The sequence below is a fragment of the Macadamia integrifolia genome, chromosome 2 (assembly GCF_013358625.1).
Source record: "Macadamia integrifolia cultivar HAES 741 chromosome 2, SCU_Mint_v3, whole genome shotgun sequence".
Taxonomy (NCBI): Eukaryota; Viridiplantae; Streptophyta; class Magnoliopsida; order Proteales; family Proteaceae; genus Macadamia; species Macadamia integrifolia.
The window spans coordinates 11,187,491-11,208,036 of NC_056558.1; the positions used below are offsets into that span (position 1 = coordinate 11,187,491).

The 20,546-nt window shown below is 41.7% G+C and overlaps 2 protein-coding genes and 1 long non-coding RNA gene across 4 annotated transcripts; 1 reads left to right on the forward strand and 2 right to left on the reverse strand.

Moving 5' to 3' along the window:
• Positions 1-359: 359 nt before the first annotated feature.
• On the reverse strand, positions 360-975 carry LOC122091789. Its single transcript, XR_006144015.1, has 2 exons — positions 639-975; positions 360-515 (listed from the first exon to the last, which is right to left on the reverse strand). It is a non-coding gene; the product is annotated as an uncharacterized LOC122091789 (long non-coding RNA).
• Positions 976-1,100: 125 nt separating this feature from the next.
• LOC122091784 (mitochondrial inner membrane protease ATP23) lies at positions 1,101-9,458 on the forward strand. Its single transcript, XM_042661918.1, has 6 exons — positions 1,101-1,370; positions 1,979-2,233; positions 2,373-2,494; positions 3,288-3,425; positions 3,556-3,639; positions 8,895-9,458. Exons 2-6 carry the CDS (start codon positions 2,125-2,127, stop codon positions 9,027-9,029), a joined length of 588 nt encoding a protein of 195 aa, XP_042517852.1. The 5' UTR covers positions 1,101-1,370; positions 1,979-2,124; the 3' UTR covers positions 9,030-9,458.
• A 1,709-nt stretch (positions 9,459-11,167) lies between these two features.
• LOC122071849 (26S proteasome non-ATPase regulatory subunit 11 homolog) lies at positions 11,168-15,820 on the reverse strand. Of its 2 annotated transcripts, none has more exons than XM_042636285.1 (2): positions 15,620-15,820; positions 11,168-12,781 (listed from the first exon to the last, which is right to left on the reverse strand). In XM_042636285.1, the coding sequence occupies exon 2, from the start codon at positions 12,755-12,757 to the stop codon at positions 11,489-11,491; it is 1,269 nt and encodes a 422-aa protein (XP_042492219.1). In that variant the 5' UTR covers positions 12,758-12,781; positions 15,620-15,820; the 3' UTR covers positions 11,168-11,488. The 2 variants fall into 2 exon arrangements, with proteins under 2 accessions (XP_042492219.1, XP_042492218.1); XM_042636284.1 differs by having other exon boundaries at positions 11,168-12,791; positions 15,620-15,819.
• Positions 15,821-20,546: the final 4,726 nt, after the last annotated feature.

Genomic DNA, 20,546 nt, shown 5'->3' on the forward strand with positions numbered 1-20,546 from the left:
GGCAAAATGGTCTTTTCACATTAATTGCGTCTAGACATGTACCTGTGCCAATAGACAGCATTCTTTCTTCTCTCTCTCATTTTTTTTTTTAATTGCAAAGATTTTGGACAAATTCACAAATTCATACATAAAGTATCTATAGGCAATTCATCTAATCATGCCAACTGGAAGAGTAATGTGAACATCTCACCATTGAACATGTAGTGAATAGTTTGGATCAATCTTCTCAAATTTTATCCTTAAATTTTGGTAAGAATCCATCCTTAATTTTCTTTTTCCGGTATATATATATATATATTGGCATGCACCCTTCCATATTCCATAGTCCAAACCCTTGTGCAAAGACAGTTCAAGTAATCTTTCAAACAGTGAAGTAATCTTTCAAAGGTTTTAGGTCTATAAATAGTAAAAAGAGATTACATTACAAGGAATAAAAAGGAAAAGGGAAAACAACAAAAATTTATTCTAACATGTCTGCAACCTCAACCAAAGGATGAATCGACAATGCATAAAACCTGAAATAAGCAAACAAACAGACATGAAGAACCCATAATTTTATTTTTCAAGAATATCCCAATTTCTAAATCAAATTCAAGACAGATACTATAAAAGAAAAACCAGAAGGTATGGAAATGTACTTGGATCCGCATTAATGGTCATAGGGCGACAACCGTGTCGAGAATGTAATAGCTTCTTTGAGGTTTAATTTCCTCACAATCCGCACTGCCCTCCCTACAAGCATAATCCATGGCCTCCTTAGCTGAAGGAACACTAGGCTTCGCCATACACCAGAGCCCCTGCACCTCCCCTGTTTCCGATGATGGGGCTGCTACCATGTTCATCACACTACACTGGGGCGACGAGATAGAATCAGGTGGGTAAAAGGGGATGATCAAAGGAGAGCCATTTGGAGCAAAAGAGGACATCGAAGGCTGAGGAGCGATCCCTGTTAATAGTGGTAGTGAGTTTTTTGGGTTAAAACCCGAACCGGGTCATGGTTTTGTATGTATTTTCTCTCTCTTCATCTTCACCGTCCACGTGGCCTGTCCGGTGCTTCTCTCCATGAGTATGATTTCTCCGTCTCTCCCTCTCCTCGTTTACCCTCACTGTAGTTCCCATTCTTTCTTTGTTAAAAGCTCTGCAATTCCGATTGCTCAGAAACTCCTTCTCTCTCAACAAGAGGGGGGGAAAAAATCCCTACGACTTCCCTTCGCATATCCCGGTGAGCTTGGGCGTCTGTCCATTGTGGCTTTAGCAGGGTTTAATACTTCGAAGAGAAGGCATTTAGAAGGAACGACCGCTGATCATTGCTTTCCGCTGTATCTGCCGACCTAGCTTTCATAATTTTTTCAAGAGAAAGGAAATTCCAGGTATTTTAAGACAAGAAATTCCTATGTAGTCAACAATTAGTCCTTTTCTTCTGTCGTTGTTGCTTAATGTGGATACCAATTTGTCTTACTTTTGATAATCCAGAAATATTTTCTTGTGTTTTGGTCCGCGTAATTTGGGTTTTGTACAGATGAAGGATATCGTTTTCATTTTCAATTGCCTAAATCCAACTTGGAAAAATTGAGATTTGGATGAAACTTGTGTACGCAATGTTTGGTGTGTGACTCTCGTAGTTTTCATTCTTCTGATTGCTGTATTTCTTGGTTCATGTGTCCAGCTATATCATTTGATCAATTACAGTGTTCTATATAATTTTCTCTACCATGCTTGATTGACTCCTTTCCTCTGTAATGTCCTTATTTTATTAATTAAGATTACAGACCCAGTTTTATAAGGTGCAATCTTTATTGGTTTCTCATGGTCTCATCCATGCTGTTTGATGCACAATTTTGTCTTCTTATTTCTAGAGTACACGAAGGGGGAAAAAGAGAGCAATTTACATCTATTTTATTTCATTTTTAGGTATACAATTGTATGAATGTATGCAAGGAAAATAAATCCCTTGAAAACTAGTTATCTATTTCTACAGGCCCAAAATACTAGATCATCATCACAAAAGGGAAGGGGTAAGAGTCAGTGAGCCAGATTTCTGTTGCAAAGGAAGCTACAGACCTACAGAAGCAGATTATTTTACAAGGAACGGCGCAGTCTCCACTTGATCCACAAGAGCAAGAAATGGCAGAGGAACCTGTCATGGGAACTGCTTCGAGAAGCTTCTCATTATATGAGAATGGTGGGCAAACGGTGAAAGAATGCGAGGACATGATCCAAAGAAGCCTCCGAAGTATAAAAGACAAATGAAAAATAAACAAATATTCCCTCTGTCATCATTTCAAGATTTGGGGATTTTAATGTTTTAAGACCTCTTATATGGTTCTCCAGCCAGTAATTATTGATGGACTGTTTATTTGTTGATTTTGCAGCTCCAACGGTGAAATTTCTGAAAGAGCATCTGGAGAAGGCTGGATGTGTTCTTGGGGACAAGTTTATCAAGGCTGTCCACTGTGATAAAAAGATGGCTGGTGGTTATGTCCGTGGCGAAGGAGTAATGGCCTCATTTATTTCTCATATTGATCTTAAACTTTCTCCTATGTGGCTATAATGTTCTGTAAATTTTATTTGATTGCCTGGAAACATCACAATCAACTCACTGATTTCAAACTGGGATAAAGCATTGAAAGAATAAAATTAAATATATAAAATGTTCAAATTTGAGTTGAAATGGAAAAGGATAGTATTAGATAAAAAGTGGTAGACTGATGGGATTTGTAGAATAAATCACTCTAGGTGGTCTGAACCTCATTGGAGTTTGACACTTCCATCTATTGGAGCAACTGGAGCTTACACTTTTCTCTAGGAAAAGGGGGTAGGGTTCTCCTAATAATTGCTTCTAGCAGTTATGAGATGCTCACCTATAGAAATTCTGAAGTAAAAGCACCACCAATATGAATATTTGACAAGTTCTGAGTTCCTTAGATACTAAAAGGGCATGCAACTGTCACTACAAATGGGTTTCTCTGATAGTATCACCATATTGGTGGTTGACTGCTGGCATCCTTGGTCCTCAGGAACCCATCTAGAGGAACAATTGCATTTCCTGAATTGTTAACTGAAAGTCCCCTGCCCCATTTTCTTTTCTTTTTTTTGATAGATATCTGAAGTACCATTTTTTCCTTTACTATGATTGATTAATGTAGTATAAACGCATATTCCTATTAGGTTTCATGACTTGTTGATTGAGGTCCCATTTTTTTCCTTTTCATGATCAATCAATGTTGTATAAAAGCAGATTCATATTTTCCTCTCTCTGATAATGTACGTTTTTCTTCAAGTAACAGATATTGGTTTGTAGTAACTACTTGACCATCCAAGATGAGGTTAATCAAGTAGTTATCCATGAGCTGATCCATGCATATGATGATTGTCGAGCTGCAAACTTGGACTGGGCAAATTGTGCTCATCATGCTTGCAGTGAGGTGTATATCAAAACGATGATGACTATCCTTTTTTTTTTTTTTGTAAACAATATTTTAAAGTAATTGGAGTTGTTTTAATCTCTGATTTTTTTTTTCTCCTTCCCCTTTTTTCCCACTCCCCCTGTTACAGATTCGTGCGGGCCATCTAAGTGGTGATTGTCACTACAAACGTGAACTTCTGCGGGGTTTTGTGAAATTAAGGGGTCATGAGCAAGTAAGTTTTTAATCCTTCCTGGAGCACCAGATGTTACTCTGGTTCTTTTGTTTTATTCTTATATGTCTCCACGAATGTTTGATGGCCAAGGGATACCCCAAATAAACTCCAAAGTCTAAAATAGTAAATGTTTAGTTAAATTGTTGTCACTGACCTAATCAAAATAATAAGGACCCTCCACATATGTAAGAGATGTACCTATTACAAATATAAGACTAACTTTGATCTTGTTGGATGCAGTGTAATGAGTTAATTTCCCACTTAATCAAATTTCTGGGTCTCTTCCTCACTTTCCTGCAAAATGACTCCTTTCAGAAATTATACTTTCAAACTTCTATTATCTTACTCCCCGATTAAGTGTTGCATTGTTAATTGTTCGATAGATTGGTAATAATCAGTCTCTTTATGCTTTGTTTTTCTCTCTTGATAATTTATCCTTGTCGTTGTTAGATACGATTAAACGGATTTCTGCAATCTTGACACTTGCTAACCTGCCAAAATACTGATCATCATTGCAGCACAACCCAATGCACAAGTCTCCTGCCACTGCGGAGTCTGGGGAGGGGCTGATATATATGCAGCCTTACCCCCACTTCACGGAGAGGCTGTTTCCCGATTTGAACCCTCGACCACCAGGTCGCAATTGAGCAACCTTACCGTTGCTCTGAGGCCCACCCTGTAAGCATTGTTGCAGCATATTTTCGGCAAATAGATGCTTGGTTTTGGAATTGAGCATTTATGTGAGCACGACTTGAATCCTTTTGATGTTATTGGACACATGGTGGGGAAAGTTTGTTGTTGAAAGTTGAGCAATAATGAAGTAGGTTCTTGCCTAGGGTTTTTAGGGAGCTTGTGTCACAGTGATATATGATAAACAAATGTAGTTAGGTTCTTCTTCCATGTGATACCTTTCTTTTCTTCTTCTTCCCTTCCCTTCCCTTTCCCTGTGATTTTTCTTTAGTTCTTTCTTTCTAATTTTGCTCTGTTATTTCTTTATCCAGAAACTGTTGACTCTACTGGGCTGAGAAGCATTTGATATCTCTCTCATCCCCAATCTTTTCCCTCTCAGATTTTGGGGGGTTAAGTCTTACCTGTAGGCGATGATTCTTTAGCCTTTTTATTTTTTTCTTTTAGTTTCCCATAATGTTCCTCCTCTTTTCTTTTCTTATTAGTTTATTCCAAGTCTAACCTTCATTAATTAATATAGGGAAAAAAAAATGGCACACTAGCTGGGTACCTTGGAATAAGGTATGGTAGCATTTGTTGGCCTTTGGATCCGATTGTTAAGACTGATGAATTGAAAAACTGTACATATATCCAACCTAAATATTACATATGATTTAATATAAAATACCTGACATATAAGCTTCTCTCTCTCTCTCTCGCTCTCTCTGTGGAATCTAAACACCTACTGTCACTCACTCTCTCCTTTGCTACGAAGACTACAAACTCCTTGCTGCAGTTGTTGCTATTTGTGCTGCTTGTAATGTAGAATGAGAATCACAAGTGATCATAATTCCAGGCAGGATCTGAAATTCTGACTGAATAGAGAAGATGTCCTCCAAACGCTTGGTTCTAGCTCTCAAACACTCTCTTACAGCAAACATATAAAAGGAAAATAAGAAAAGAAAGAGAATTCGATGGATGGTTGAGAAGGGGGAAGAAGAACTAGTGAATGGGCATCTCACCCCTTGGGTTTAGGCATCTCACCCAATTGCATCTCACAGCATAACAACATAAGCCATCTTTTTTTTTTCCATTAATAAATTCGTGTCAAATGTCGTAGCCCATTACAAACTTATATAGAAGACTCAAAACTGATTCAAACACTAAAAAGGAAAGGCCTAACCCAATCCTTAACTAATTTGGAAACTTAAACTGACTAGGAAACTGAAACAACAAAGGAAATAAACTCAAAACAGGACTCTAACTAAACTAATGAATTAAATCCCGTTTTCCTACTTTCAACCCATATTTCAGGCCCATTAAAGTGTCCCCATTACAAGGAAAACCCATGGGATCAAAGGCCCAATACATACATAACCCAACCCATGGCTTATTTGTGATAAAATAAGCTCATTAAGTGACTTTTCTACATCAGCTTGTGCTGCTTCATCGGCTTGATCTTCAACATTATCGTCCTACTCAGCATTAATGCGGCTGTCTGCTAGTTCGTCGTCAAGCCAAAAACGCCGAACCATTCAGTCAATAATCCATCAAAGGCTTTAGTATGACCCTACTGACACAACTTAAACTCTCTCCCCTGAATTCCCCCATTGTTATTTTTGTATTCAATCCTATCTTGTACTTCTTCTTTCTCCACAGAATGCATGCCCGTTGCAACCTGCAATCCCCTTGCCCCTTGTGCAATTCGCACACCCACTCCTCTCTCCCTCCCCCGTGCCCTCCTGCCCAGCCCTCTCCTCACTTCTCACCGTCACCGTCACCGTCACCGTCACCGTCACCGTCACCCTCACCCTCTGGTCTTCTCTGGGCACCCACCCCTTCTGTGCCTCCCCCAATCCCCAACGCCACCTGTAATCCCCTCGCCCAGCCCTCCCTTCTGTTCCGTAACTTAAAATTAGAACTGAACAATGTGCTTAAAGAAATTAATTTCTTAAAGCATTGTGGAAAAGAAAAGAAGAAGAAGAGGAGAGAGAGGTCGTGGTAATGAAGAAAAGAAAGGGAAAGCAAGAGAAAAGGCCTCGCCTCCATCTCTACGGGTGAATTTGAGAGATAACTAAGAAGTTTGCACTTTAGCACTGTGTGAAAATAATTCTGTGAACAGAGAAAGGAACACAGAGTGGGAGTGTTAGTGAGGGAAAAAGGGGGGGGGGACTGAGACGCGAAAAGTTGGGCTTGTAGCCTTACAATTTTTCACCCCACCTAGAACCCCCTTTGCTCAGCCCTGAACTATGTTCCGTGACATAATTTCAAGGAATTTCTAATTTTAAGTGTTGTTTTGTGTTTCTTGTTATATTTTGTTACGTTATTGATGTTCCTTGTTCAAAATTTTCATGATTTCGCTGTTCTGCATGAGCCTTACAATATTCACAAATGCCCTGTTCAGTTCTGGTTTGATATTACCCGTCAAACAGTCACTTCTTGCAGTTTGGTGCGCGTTTTAGAAATAATTGAACACCTGTTTCTTTATGTCATGTTCGATTTATCTGAATTAATATTGTTGATGGGAGGGGTTGGGAGGAGGGAATGGCCGGAAGGCAGTCAGGGGTGGGTGTACAGCTAAGAGCAGGGGATGGGGGGCTAGAGTTGCAGACCAGGTTTGCAAAAGGGGGTTGAGCGGTTCATGGATGGGTGGGCGAGAGGGGTAGGTGTGGGAGTTGAAGTGGGGTGGAGTGGGGTGGGGCGGGGTGGGGCAGGGTCTGGGGGTTGTAGCGGCAGGGACTGTTTGCTACCCTTTTTGAGGAAGGAGGGAAACCAGGGATAGTGACATAGCCCTGATGGAGAAAGAATATGTGAAGATTGTACCATCTTTGTCTGAGTATTTCTCTCTCTCTTCATGTATCTAGGATTAAAATAATAAATATGAACCCAACGATTCAAATCAAACTGACCAAATGCAACGGATGATAAATGCTAGCATACTTTATTCCCAGGTAACCCACTAGCGTACCAACCCTTGCATAACATCCACTTTGTGTCCTCTCCTATTGAGTCATCCAATAGCCTCTCAAATTCTGGTTTATTACAAGTTTGCCATTCCTCTTGAGAGCTTTTGATAAATTATAGAATTTCCACCCTCTTTGTAAACATCGGTATATATACAGGTTTGCCACTTAACCATGGACACGAGTGTTTCTTTGTTTGGGTGGGTCCCCAAGCGATCCAATAAGGGTTATTCTGACCCGGATTGCACCATCTTTATTCTACTTAACCCAGATGACTGATTTCGATTTGTTAGTCAAGACCCACTACATAATATCCTTTTTTCGCCCCCTCTGTAGGACTTGAGGTTCCTCTCTTGCATTGTTCCCCCCAGTGGGGGTAAAACTCACCTATGAGATTTAAGGGACCCTAATCATATTATATCTTCCAATGATATGTAGCTGTGATGTAATGGCAATGACCAGTGAAGTGTGATCATAAACTTCGACATAAGTTAAGTATAGCTTGAGTAACATAATCATCATTGAATTTGAAAGGTTGTTAGGGAAACGAAATGAAGGATTTGAAATAAACAAAAAACTTTCTGTCAGTCACTGCAATGACCAGTGAAGTGTGATCATAAACTTTGACAGAAGTTGAGTATAGCTTGAGTAACATAATCATCATTGAATTTGAAAGGTTGTTAGGGAAAAAAAATGAAGGATTTGAATTAAACAAAAAAACTTTCTGTCAGTCACTGCAACAATTTCCTTTGCATCCTCATGCTTGGTAAAAAGCAATCCATGTTGGAGTGTTTCCTGGAAGGGTTGACTTCAACAAGAGTCTGGTCATCATCTTGCTGTCCTCTTTTAGAGACCACTCAGCAGTGCTGTCCTCATCTTGCTGTCCTCTTTCAGCCTTGCCATTGGATGTGGCTTCGTCGCTTTGCCTTGGTCGCAACATGGCATGGATCATTGATTGGCCAAGACAAACTTTACTGGTTAGAAAACTATAGCTACTACCTATGTAGCACATATAGCATTATGTACCAATTGTAAGTAGTTTGCACATTGATCCAGTTTTTCCCTAGGACCACATAAGAATTTTTAGAAAACTTCATACTCAAAGCTATTGAAATATTTCCCATGCTTGAGTTGAATGGAATTGCTATCTTATGAAGTCAACAAAAGTCTTGAGATGGATCTTTCTCCGGACCATGTGAGCCAGACTTTCCAGGTTTCGAGTTCCCCGTGCTACGGCTGCTGCTGCAGCTTCATATGTAAGTTGCTTGGGGATTCATGGACAATTAATAGGCCCCATGGAAAAATGCGGAAATATCAGCTCACCTTGTTATGGTTATAGGGCTCTTAATTCAGACAAGAAATCAAATATTTAAACTTTGGTGGACATCATTGATTATGTCCAACTGGAGCTGAAGAGTTTTGCCAAGGAGATTATCTATTGGACTAGTTCAAAGGTTTTCCTAAATTCCTAAAAGCTTCTTGTCCTTTTGTCATTCTTATTGCTTGGTGCTTCCTGTTGAATCTTTGTTTCCCTTTTGTAATTATGAATGAATCTGTGATACTTTGATTTAGGACCAAATGTAAAGTTGCAATATCTTGATGGTCTTTATATCTTGATATCTGAAGGAGTGTATAAGAAGAAGAGTTATGAAGTCACTGAGTGCCAATCCATACTGCTCGGAAGCAGCTGCAAAGGATGCCATGGAAGCTGTCTGGGATGTTTGTTACAATGATACAAAGCCCTTTGATAGAGCACCGTGACAACATGGTAGTTGCTACTCTTTCATCACTGCTAAGTTAAGCTTCATCTCCATTGCAAACTCCACCACCCCCACCCCCACCCCCCAACCCCACCAGGAAAAAAAAAAAAAAAAAGACAAAGAAAGAAGCTTCTGTTTTTTGGAAACCATTCCGGAAAGGAGCGAAGCAGAAATAGCTTCTGACGAGATGGAATTGGTCCTATCCAGATGGAAATAATTTTTTTGGGAGGATCGTCCTTCCTGGTTTTCTTCTCTTTCCCTATATTTTGTGCCATTCAATTTTTTTTATTGAGATGTCACTGCCAAGCCAAGACAAGCCAAGCCAAGCCAAGCGTTTCTTTTTAACACGTCCTTACTGTGTACAATTTAACAGCTCATATACAATTTAATTTTCTGTTTAAATAGAAAGGAAAGCATTCTTTGCTCCTCATTTTTCCATCTGTTATTCACTGTAGTGTCTGCCCTTTGCAAGTTATTGAAAACTTATATTCAAGATGAAAGGGACATGGGGGCCAATCTTTTCATTTTCAATTTGATATGTTTATGATCAACAGTTTCCAGAAGCGCTGTCTTTTGTTGTTGATGGGGAATGAAAAGATCAGGTAGAGGGTTTGCAGTTTTCGCCAATTACCACATCTCTTCGTTCCCTGCCTTCACAGGATCCATTGGTCTTAAGTTAAAATGCCTCCGGCTCACAAGTCAATTAGGATCTAGTAGAACATAGTTCAAGGTGAATAATCCTAGTTGTCCGCTGCTAGAATAGCAGATCATTCTAATTTCTAATAGATTGCAATTAGCTTGTAAGAAAAAAAGGGTGTACATGGTGTATGAGGTTCTTGCATATACAAGGTCTAGGAGTCGAGAAGAAGCTGTTTTGATCATTTGATCATCATATCATAATATTTGTACCTTACCGTTGGAATTAAATAGCTCTTTTCATTTGTGCCGTCCTATTTGACTGCCCACCTCTCGGGTTTATCGAGTTTTTCAGGTTTGATTAGACTGATGAAAAACAAATGTGTTATATATGGAGATCGCAAAGCTCGAAAATGTCATATGACCTTGGAACAAATCCAATGTAATATTTGCCCATGTCACACTACAGAATTCTATTTTTACATTATGAATCACATGCAAGAATGATGAAGCCATGTAAAGTTGGGGTCAGGTTATGACTAATTCCCCTTGTTTTTCTTCCCATTTATTATGTTCAAAATAAACAGCATAGTATGTATTAATATCTCAGAACATGATTGGAAATACTAATTGGTTTCATCTCTTACATTGATAGGGAATGATAGTACATGGTGTCTCCATTTGTTTTGATGTAAAAGTTAACACGCGAAATTTTTAAATGGAGAAATTTTCCAATTTTTGTTTGAAAGAGAGAAAATATGATGTAAATTTTTTTGATATGATTGCTCATGACAAGCCCCAACGATTGGTTCAACTATTTTATCAAACACCTGATGTGCATCTTCATTTGTGTTCAACATAGTCACAGTTATGAAGCTGTTCTCAACCTCCTAGTGACAGTTGAACTCCATATCATGTGGTCTCAAAGAAAGATATCACTACAGGCTATATCACGGCCGACCAAAAACCAGATATGATTTAAAAAACCTAAAACCCGATATCACTGTCGGTGACCGCAATCAGGCGGGCAACAAGTATGCCTTTCATTATTAGATGATCAAGAGAGTTTATCGGCAAGGAAAGGTGCTAATATATGTGTACCATGAAGAAGTTGGAGTATTTATATAGTATCAACCAGATGAGAGTTTATTGGCAAGGAAAGGTGCTAAAAACCTCAAAATTCTTGGGGTTCTCAAGAATTTCCTGGGTTGCCCATGGAGTTCAAGGCAGCCAGTAATAATTTTGATATGAATATGAAACTTGGGCAATGTGGGTTTGGTGTGGTCTACAGAGGCATGCTCCCAAAGGAGAACATCTAAATCACAGTAAAGAAGTTCTCAAGAAGTAAGGGATCCATAATTTCCTTACCGAGCTAACGTTAAAAAATCAGCTTGACACAAACACCTTGTTCCATTACTCGGTAAGCTCTGCATATATAAGACGGAGGAAATGGTGACTCTCTTTTAAGTACTAAAAAACTTCAAATAGTATGTAAAACAATACTCCTACAAAGGGAGAGAAACATAGCCCCCAATTTCATTGCTTGCCCTTCCAAAGATAAGTCTAAGCATGCTATAAGTGTTAAACATACAGGACAAGATAGACCTGAGATCAAACAGGGGAGAGAATTAGAGTGCTTGTTAAACATAGCTCAGGCCTCAAGTGTGCAGATGCAACTAGTTTCCGCAGGAATACAAAAACAAATAATTTCAAATTCTTGGAAATCATACCAAAACAATAATATATCTCGCATGCATTCTCAATCAAGCACAGAGAAATCGAACTAGGACTACAAACAAACCTAATGACTTGAATATCAAAAACCTACGCCATTATCTTGGCAGACCTAACATAGAGGCTGTCCACAACCTTGCCAATGTTGGAAATGGTCTCCAGTGTAGCTGGGAAGATTGCATCAGTCTTGGGATCATCAAAAATGATGAGGCAACCAGCACCCTGATCCAAAGTTCCTGCAAACTTCTTGTCCAGAATCATCTGAGACAACTTCTTCTCCACATGATCAACTGGCAACTCAATCAGCTCAGCAACATGAACAATCTCAACCCTAGAGAAAGGCTCAATCAACCTACACAGATTTTGCTCCATGAGTGTATCATATAATGAAGAGAGGTGTCTGTGGACAATGGGATCTTCCTCTAATTGAGCCCTATAATCACGGAGTGCAGTCTCAAAGAATTTTAAGGAGCGTTTTGAATGAGCATCAGCCACAGCTTTCATAGCATCCAGTTCTGGTCCCAAGTACTGTAGACCTGCTTTGGAAGATATTATACCGGCCACATCATCAGCCTGATTCACCATGATCTTGCACAATAACATGTACTTGAGGCTGAAGACTGCTCGGGAATCCCCGAGAGCATTAAAAGCTTCAAATGCTTCAAAGAAGTAGCTGTAAGCAGTCTTATAGTCCTTCTCTTCAGCATGGAGAATACCACTCTGCAAATCTATTGTTCCCTGTTGAGCTGGAGGCACATAGATGGCATTTGCAGCTGTCCTCGCAGCAGTCAGTGCAGCTTTAGCCTTGGGCAGATTTTTCAAAGAAAAATGAAGCTTACTCTCTAGAAGTTCTATATCCACGAGAAGAAGCTTGTCATCTAATCTTCTCACTTCCTTGATAAGGCCAGAGAGAAGCCTCAAGGCTTTCTCAAAGTCCCCCTTGTCCGTCAAAAGACCTGCAAGCTTTGCCTCCACCCGCTGTCTCAGGAATGTACGCTTCTCAGCACGGGTCCATTGCACTGTTTCTTCACAAAGGGATATTTGGAGATCAGATGTTCCAGGTATTTCTGCTACTGCATCAATTATGCCCCGAACAATCTTTGCAGTTTTCGCCTTGGGGATTAATGCAAAGAAGGGCCTCAATTGGGTAAGAAGGCTTTGGAGCTCCAGAGCCCTTTTCTCTTGTTTGAGAAGATCTGTCAAATTCGACAGTGCTAGTTCTTTTATGCGGAGGGCTTCTGAAGAAGATGACGGGTTGTCAAGTATACGACGAAGGATAGAGATGGCTTCAGATGAGTCTTTGGCTTCAGTAGCCTCAGTTAGTGATCCTGTTGTTGCTGGGAGATATGAAGACGACATTATTATGCTTTGGAAATGCAAGTCCTGCACAACTCTGACATTCAGAGAATGTTTACCAAAACATGTTAATAAGTGAAAACAAAACGCCCCATTCCATAGAGATACGACAGTCAGTATCTTACACGTTTGGCAAGCAATAGGTCAATCTGAATGTTTGTCAGGGAACATAATTTCATATCAACAGATCCACAAGTGAGCCAATTCAAAGAATATGATACTTTAAACTAAACTTAGACCAAACCGGCACTTCCACTCATATCTTAATCCTTTTTTTTGACAATCAATAATGAAAAACTTCAGTGATTTGAATTTCAAGTTTACAACTTTACATAGATGGTCACCCTTAAATAAACAAAAAAGGAGAAAAGTCAAACTTCAAACATGCTGATAAATAAAAAAAGAAACAAGTTCACAAATCAGATTCTGCTGTCCAATCCCAAAGCTGGATCCACTCACCACCCAGATTTCTTTTGAAGCTACCTAACCCTCAAATGGCCACCAATTACAAAACATAAATGAGGTACATCTCTAGGTTAGGGTTTGAAATTCTGAGATCTTTCATGATAACTTGTGCTGTGATCTTCCAAAGAATTGACCCTCTTTAACCACATGGGGTCCTATGCCAAAGTGAGAACAGTATCCTCATGTCCCCTGTGGTTATTCCATCAACTCCTAATACAAAAAATATGACCTTGTTAGGGGGTAGGGTGGTAGGGATAAACCTGAGACAACTAGAGTAGTTTAAGGAAAGGTTGAACTTCGAACTATGTATGACTGTGACCAGTCTCTAACAGTAGAAGTGATTGACAAGCTATTCTAACCAAGTAACCATAGTCTTTGTAAGCTCAGGCTGAATGGTGTGACAATGCCCTTGAAATGTCCAAAATTTTGTTCCTTCCAAACTGCCAACAGAAACTAGAACAGAGTCAACCAACCTCAACGAGGACTAATCAATGATGACAAGAATTCATCCAAAAAAAAAAAAAATGATGCAAAGAAACAAAAAAGAAGTAGAACATATGCACCAAAGCAATGACCACTGATGCAGGATAGAGAATCTCAAAACATTGGACAAGGAATTTTAGGTATGAGGCATGTAAACTCATAGGCCAATAAGCTTGCCAGGAGGGGGGGGGGGGAGGGAATAGACAGTCTTTGTACTTGGGGCTTACCCTATTATAGGTCTCCTTTGAGGTTTCGGCCTCTGGATTTCTGTTGTTCTTGTTGTATACCATCTTATGCACTTCATTTGGAAATAAAGTTATTTTGCATTGCACTTGTCAAAAAAAAAAAAAAAATATCTTGCGATCTATCAAAAATAAAAAGGTATTCCTGGATCTAATTTCCAACACAAACCTTATCCAAAGAAATATTAAAAAAGAAACTTTGAAACTTTAATAAGAAAATGTAATTTTGTGGCAGGCCTTCATGGCAGAAATCAAAGAAAATAAATTTAAAAGATTAGAACCTTGACGTAACTTGAAATGATGGAACAATAGGGAAGTAAATACCATACCACAAATGGAGGTTCAAAGGGAAGGTAGATTTTCTTGAAACCAGTCATAGACAAGAAACAGAGTTTTTAAAAGAAAGTGTCTGCTGACTGCTGGCTAGCATTAAAGTGGTAGATTTACACTAAGGATGCAATGGAGGGAAAAAACACTATGACTACCGGTTGTTAGCGCATGTTTGAAGGAGCTTCTCATAAAGAGAAGCTCTACAAACACTGTTGGATGAACTTCTACTGGGCTTCTGCTTCTGACTCATAAGCCAGGCACAAGAAGCCTTCAATTGCCCTTAGGGACAATAAGTGGTCAGTTGAAGGCCAAGAGATGGGTATAACATGTTGATCAATTAGTTAGTGCTGCTGGTTCTGAAAATAAAAGAGAAACTAAAAAACAGAGGAAAGAAAAGATTTTGATAGGAATCTATGAACAGCCTGAATCCACTAAACCACACTACTTTTACCCAATCAATTGGCAGGGGCCTCTTTTCACAGCGCCCCTGAAAACAAGGGCTGTGTCTGGGCGTTCCCAATGCCAAAACAGCAGGGTTCTTTTTCCCTAAAAATAATTCTAATTAGAATATAATTTAAATTAAAAAAATCCAATAACAAAATTCAACCCTGCTAATAAACCTAACAAAAAAATATAAACTAACCCACATGACAAATCTAGCTACAAACCTCTCACTAAAACTAACTAAGCAGCTATAAGAAGCAAAGTGAATTTTCCAAATGACTTCTACACATTCCACGATCAATAATTGTCTCAACCTAATATAATACCAATGAAGTTTAGGTTCCATGTGTGCGCCCCACAAACCCAGAAGAGAGAGACAGAGAAAGTTACAGAAAGTGTGAAATGTGTGCACCAATTTTTTATTTATTCTCTTCCCTTTTCTACTTGTTGGATTCTATCAAACTAAATAGTAAGCATGAAATACGACCAGAAATTTAGAATTCTATACTACAATGAAAAAGATCCTTTACAACATCATTCACAGTCCACACATATATCACATAATGTAAAACCATCGAGCACTATAAACATTACATACTAGATGCAACTAATCACCAGTACCTAAATTCCATAGCCAAGAAGAATCCAATCTTCGAAGTAAAATGGTTTGCTGACCCATTTCATCCAAACCACAAAAGCAAAATGATTGAGATCATTCACACCAAAAACAACCGATTATATAATAAATACAGGGGAGAGAACCCAAACAAAACAAAAGAAGAATAACCAGATCATTCTATCGTAATAAGAAAAGCTTCAAATCTGAAACCCTAAGACGAGAAAAACATAGTAATCAACATATACAAAAGTTCTAAATTGTTGAATCGATAGGTAAATTGACCTTTGGTCGTTGCAAATCCGATGCTGCTTTCTCAGGACAAGTAAGGAGAGATCGGCGGAGGACTGAAATAGCGAGTTAACAGAAACCGAAAGGTTGAAGAATCAATTCAATTTCTTTTCACTGGTTACTTGGCAGAGGGGCTAACTGGCCTATACTGAATGTCTATGCCGTCTTTCTCGTTGGAGGATTCGTGGCCCATTTGGCCCAATCTATTATTAATAGGCTTGGATGCGGACTGGACTGGCCGGGCTGGGACGGGGATGGGACGGGGACGGGGACGGACTTGGACTTCAGGGTTGGTGTGGTCTAACCATACTTGGTGCTCAACCAGTTTGGTGGGACATGGTGGTATAAGGCCATGAAGGGGTGTGTGTCAATCCGTCGGTTTGTTTCGATTTTGGTCCATTTGGCCCCTGGTATTAGATCGAATCGAAATCAAACCATTGAGATAAAGTTTGGTTTTCAATCAGCTTTGTTTTCGATTAAATTATTTATCAGGTTGACTCAATAAGCTCTAACCGGTTCATCATCAAGTTGTTATTGATTAATCATATACATATATTATTAAAATTTAAAAAAGAGAAAGAACACTATCCACTTACGGAATGAGTGCTGACTTTTAACGCCCTTGCCGTGCTTCAATTGATTAAGAAAAAAATTGAATCTTCATAGTATTAGGATGTCACTATAATCTTTTTATTTTTATTTTTTTATTTTAGTGATTTATATCAACTTTCCTTGACGTTTGTTTATATTATATCGTCTTTCTGAAAAATTATTTATTATATTTAAATTTAAAATAGTAACCGTTAGATTGGTATTAGATTTAGAATACAAAAAATCATAATTACCTTTCTTCTTCTTCTTCTCGCTCCTAAATGTAACTAAATTCCATTTGTTCTAAATGAAGATGGAGCTGAAGAGGAAGAAACAATACATGGAGTATCCTTGGCCACTTGAGTAAATGATTCATTTCTGTCTGATTGAGACTCTGAGAATGGTCGAGATGAACAAGTTAAATTGTTCTTCTCTGTTTTTTGGTGAAATAGGTGGTCGTTCATAGCTGCGCAATTGCCAGGAAGGACAGAACGAGATAAAGTACTGGAACTCTCGTATGAGCTGGAGAATCTACTGCTTCAAGAAACTTGGCAATGAAAGCCTACCACCGACATTCATGGACTTAATACCAAGTTAAGCACCGGATCCAAGAGAAGAGGGGGTAGGACGGCCCGATCTGCCATGAAAAAAGAAAGCTACCTGATATAGCCAAAATAACCCCTCGGTGGGGGCCATGACACGTGTCGCCTCTGAGACACGTGTCCACCGCCAGACGAAGGTTCCAAGAGACCACTCACACTCGAGCACGCGCAATCACCGAGGCACGCCCGCAGAATCATGCGGGATCACGTCGTCTGCATGAGGGGAATATTCCCCCCAGAAGGTTGGACGTATTCGGGTAGGACTCTAAGAAGGCCGAAGGGGGAAAAACCCTAAGGCCAAAGAGCTATATAAGAAGGCATGGAAGAAAGGGGAAGGTAAGCTCTAACACCCTCACCATTACTCCCTTATTGAACTGTGCGGCCGACCCTGACTTAAGCGTCGGAGGACTAACCCCGGACAAAGTTCCGGGCCTCCGTCGTCTGTGTTTGTGTAGGTTGGACTAGCGGGGTTTTTGGCAGCAACAGATTGGCGCCGTCTGTGGGAACGACGGTAATGGTGGGAAGAACCTACAACCGAAGAAGGACGAGAGCGACGTCCAACGTAGACATGGGGGAAGAACCTTCAGGGGAGCTTCCTCCCTCGGCGGAGACTGGACGAGAAAGGGGTCATGATGACCGGGAAGTGTCCGTCAGATACCAGCGGTCGGCCGGATATTCAGTACGGGAAGGCAGCGACCATCAGCCTCCCGCGGCTCAGGAGTACGTGACGAAGCAGCAGTTCGAAGACCTCCAGAACAAATATAACCGGATGGCCGAGACTATGAGGGAGGTTTCCAAAGCTGTCTCCCACAAGACCGGCGGAGCGCTCCCAGATACCCACGTCCAGTTTGAGAGGGTTCGAGAAGAAGACCGAAGCAGTACGGGATCAACGAGGGCCGGCCGTGATCCTCGAAGCCGAGCAAGAGAGAGTCCCGCGCCCCGAAGTAGGACGCGACGCGCCGCAAGAGACCCGCATGGGGATCAGCACCAAGGGGACAAACAGAGGTCTGAGGACTCAGGATTAAAGAGGATGATCTTAGACCTTAAAGACGAGATCAGAAAGGTGGCAGAAAACCAGACAGGGAACCGCGAGCCCGACCTTACCAATGATACGGCCTTAGCTGACGAGGTCATGAGGGACCCGCTCCCAGTCGGTTTCCGCCTGCCCAAGTACGACACCTATGACGGGTCGGGGGACCCCGTCGATCACTTGGAAGGCTTTAAGGTCGCCATGCAATTCCATCGCGTCTCAGAAAATATTATGTGTCGGGCCCTCCCATTGACGTTCAGGGGAGCGGCGAGGCTGTGGTATAACCGACTACCGACGAAGTCGATTCACAGCTTCAGCGACCTAAGTTACTTCTTCGTGAAGGGGTTCTCTAGTAGCCAGCCCCTCCAGAAGACTACGTTGAACCTAACCAACGTCAAACAGCAAGAAGGGGAATCGCTGCGGAATTACATGAAGCGATTCCAACAAGAAAAGATCACGATCAGGGGCCTAGACCCGAAGGAGTTCACGGCCCTGCTGGGTGGCGTCAAGGACAAGGAATTGAAGAGGTCCCTGGCGAAGCATACGCCTAGAGATCTGACCGAGCTGAGGGCGCGATGCGATAAGTATATCCAGATGGAGGAAACCCTCCAGGCAGATGAAGAAGTCGAAAGGAAGGCGGCGAGGAAGAGGCCCTTGAGGGTTGATGATAAACCCACCGACGAAGAAAAAAGACGAAAGTCCGAGCGCAGTCGGGCACCCAGTCCGCCGAGGAAGTTTGAGAGCTATGCACCTCTGAACCGAAGACGAACAGAGGTGTTAATGCAGATAAAAGATTCTCCAGATGCCAGGGCCATGAAGTGGCCAGGAAAGATGGGGCGACATCCCGAAAGACGCAATGTGGATAGATACTGCCACTTCCACAGAGACCACGGCCATGACACCGAGGACTGTTGGCATCTCAAGGGGGAGATAGAAGGAATGATCAGAAGGGGATACTTAGGCAGATTTGTAGACCGGGAGAAAGAGCTGGCTCCAGAAGGCAATGGCCGGAGAGATAACCGTCGGAGAGACGGTGGAGGTCGGTATGAAAGAGGGGGGCTCGCCCGCAGAAGAAATCAAGAACAGCGGAGGAACCAGACACCAGAGGAAGATGGACGCCGACCTCGAGAGGAGAACAAGAGCCCAACAAGAGTTATAGCAACCATCTGTGGAGGCCCGGCCGCAGGAGAGAGTTCGGTCTCTGCCAGGAAGGCGAAGGCCTACGCGAGGAGCGTACATGTGGCAGAATGGTCAAACAAGAAGGCAAAGACGGGGACGGTCATCTCCTTTTCAGACGATGATCTGGAAGGGGTACAGACCCCGCATGACGATGCCTTGGTCATCGCCATGACTATAGGAGATTGCAAAGTAAAGAGGATCTTGGTGGATAACGGCAGCTCAGCTGATATCCTGTTCCTCGAAGCTTTCCGGAAGATGGGGCTCGACGAAGGAAAGTTAAAAAAGGTCGAACACCCGCTGCAAGGATTCTCTGGCACCCCGGTGAAGGTGGAAGGGTCGATAGAGCTGGCAACGGGGATCGCCAGGCGACGGTGATGATCAACTTCCTGGTAGTGAGCATTACATCAGCGTATAATGCCATACTAGGAAGAGTCGGTTTGAATCTGTTAAAGGCCATCGTCTCCACCCCCCATCTCAAAATGAAGTTCCCAACCAAGAATGGCGTCGGGGAGTGTCGGGGTGATCAGGAGACGTCCCGAAGATGTTACGCCACTACTCTCTGGGGAAAAGAAAAGGCGGGTGAGACGCTCCCAATAGAGGATTTACGTGATGATGCCAGTTATCAACTGGGAGAGCCGGCCGAAGACTTGGTGCAAGTTGAAGCTGAGGAAGGAGATGACACTCGGCAATTTCAGATTGGGGCTACCATGCCAAGGCCGCAACAAGAAAGGCTCATCTCATTCCTAAGGAGCAACATTGACGTATTCGCCTGGTCGGCGTCGGACATGCCCGGGATTGACCGAGAGGTAATAGAACATCACCTGAACGTCAGCCCAATGAAGAAGCCGGTGCAGCAGAGGAAGAGAACGTTCGCCCCAGAAAGGCAGAAGAAGATAGATGAGGAAGTAGAAAAGTTACTGAAGGCCCGGTTCATCAGTGAGATTCATTACCCGGAGTGGATATCGAACGTGGTGATGGTCCCGAAGGCAAACGGGAAGTGGAGGATCTGCATCGACTTCACCGACCTGAATAAGGCCTGCCCCAAAGATGCATACCCCCTACCGAAGATAGACCTGCTCATCGACGCAACGGCGGGATACGAGGCACTGAGTTTCATGGATGCATATTCGGGGTACAACCAAATCAAAATGGCCGAGGCTGACGTCCCGAAAACCTCCTTCATAACTGAAGGAGGGTTGTACTGCTATGAGGTCATGCCTTTCGGACTAAAGAATGCGGGGGCCACCTATCAGAGGTTGGTGAACAAAGTTTTTAAAGGGCTGATTGGCAAGACCATGGAAGTGTACGTGGATGACATGCTGGTGAAAAGCCTGAAGGCGGAAAGACATATCCAAGACTTGGAAGAGGCGTTCCAAGTGCTACGACGGTACGGCATGAAGCTGAACCCGGCAAAATGTGCCTTCGGAGTAGCCTCGGGGAAGTTTCTTGGCTTCATCGTTTCAGAAAGAGGAATCGAAGCCAACCCAGTCAAGATACAAGCCATTCGGGACATGAGGTC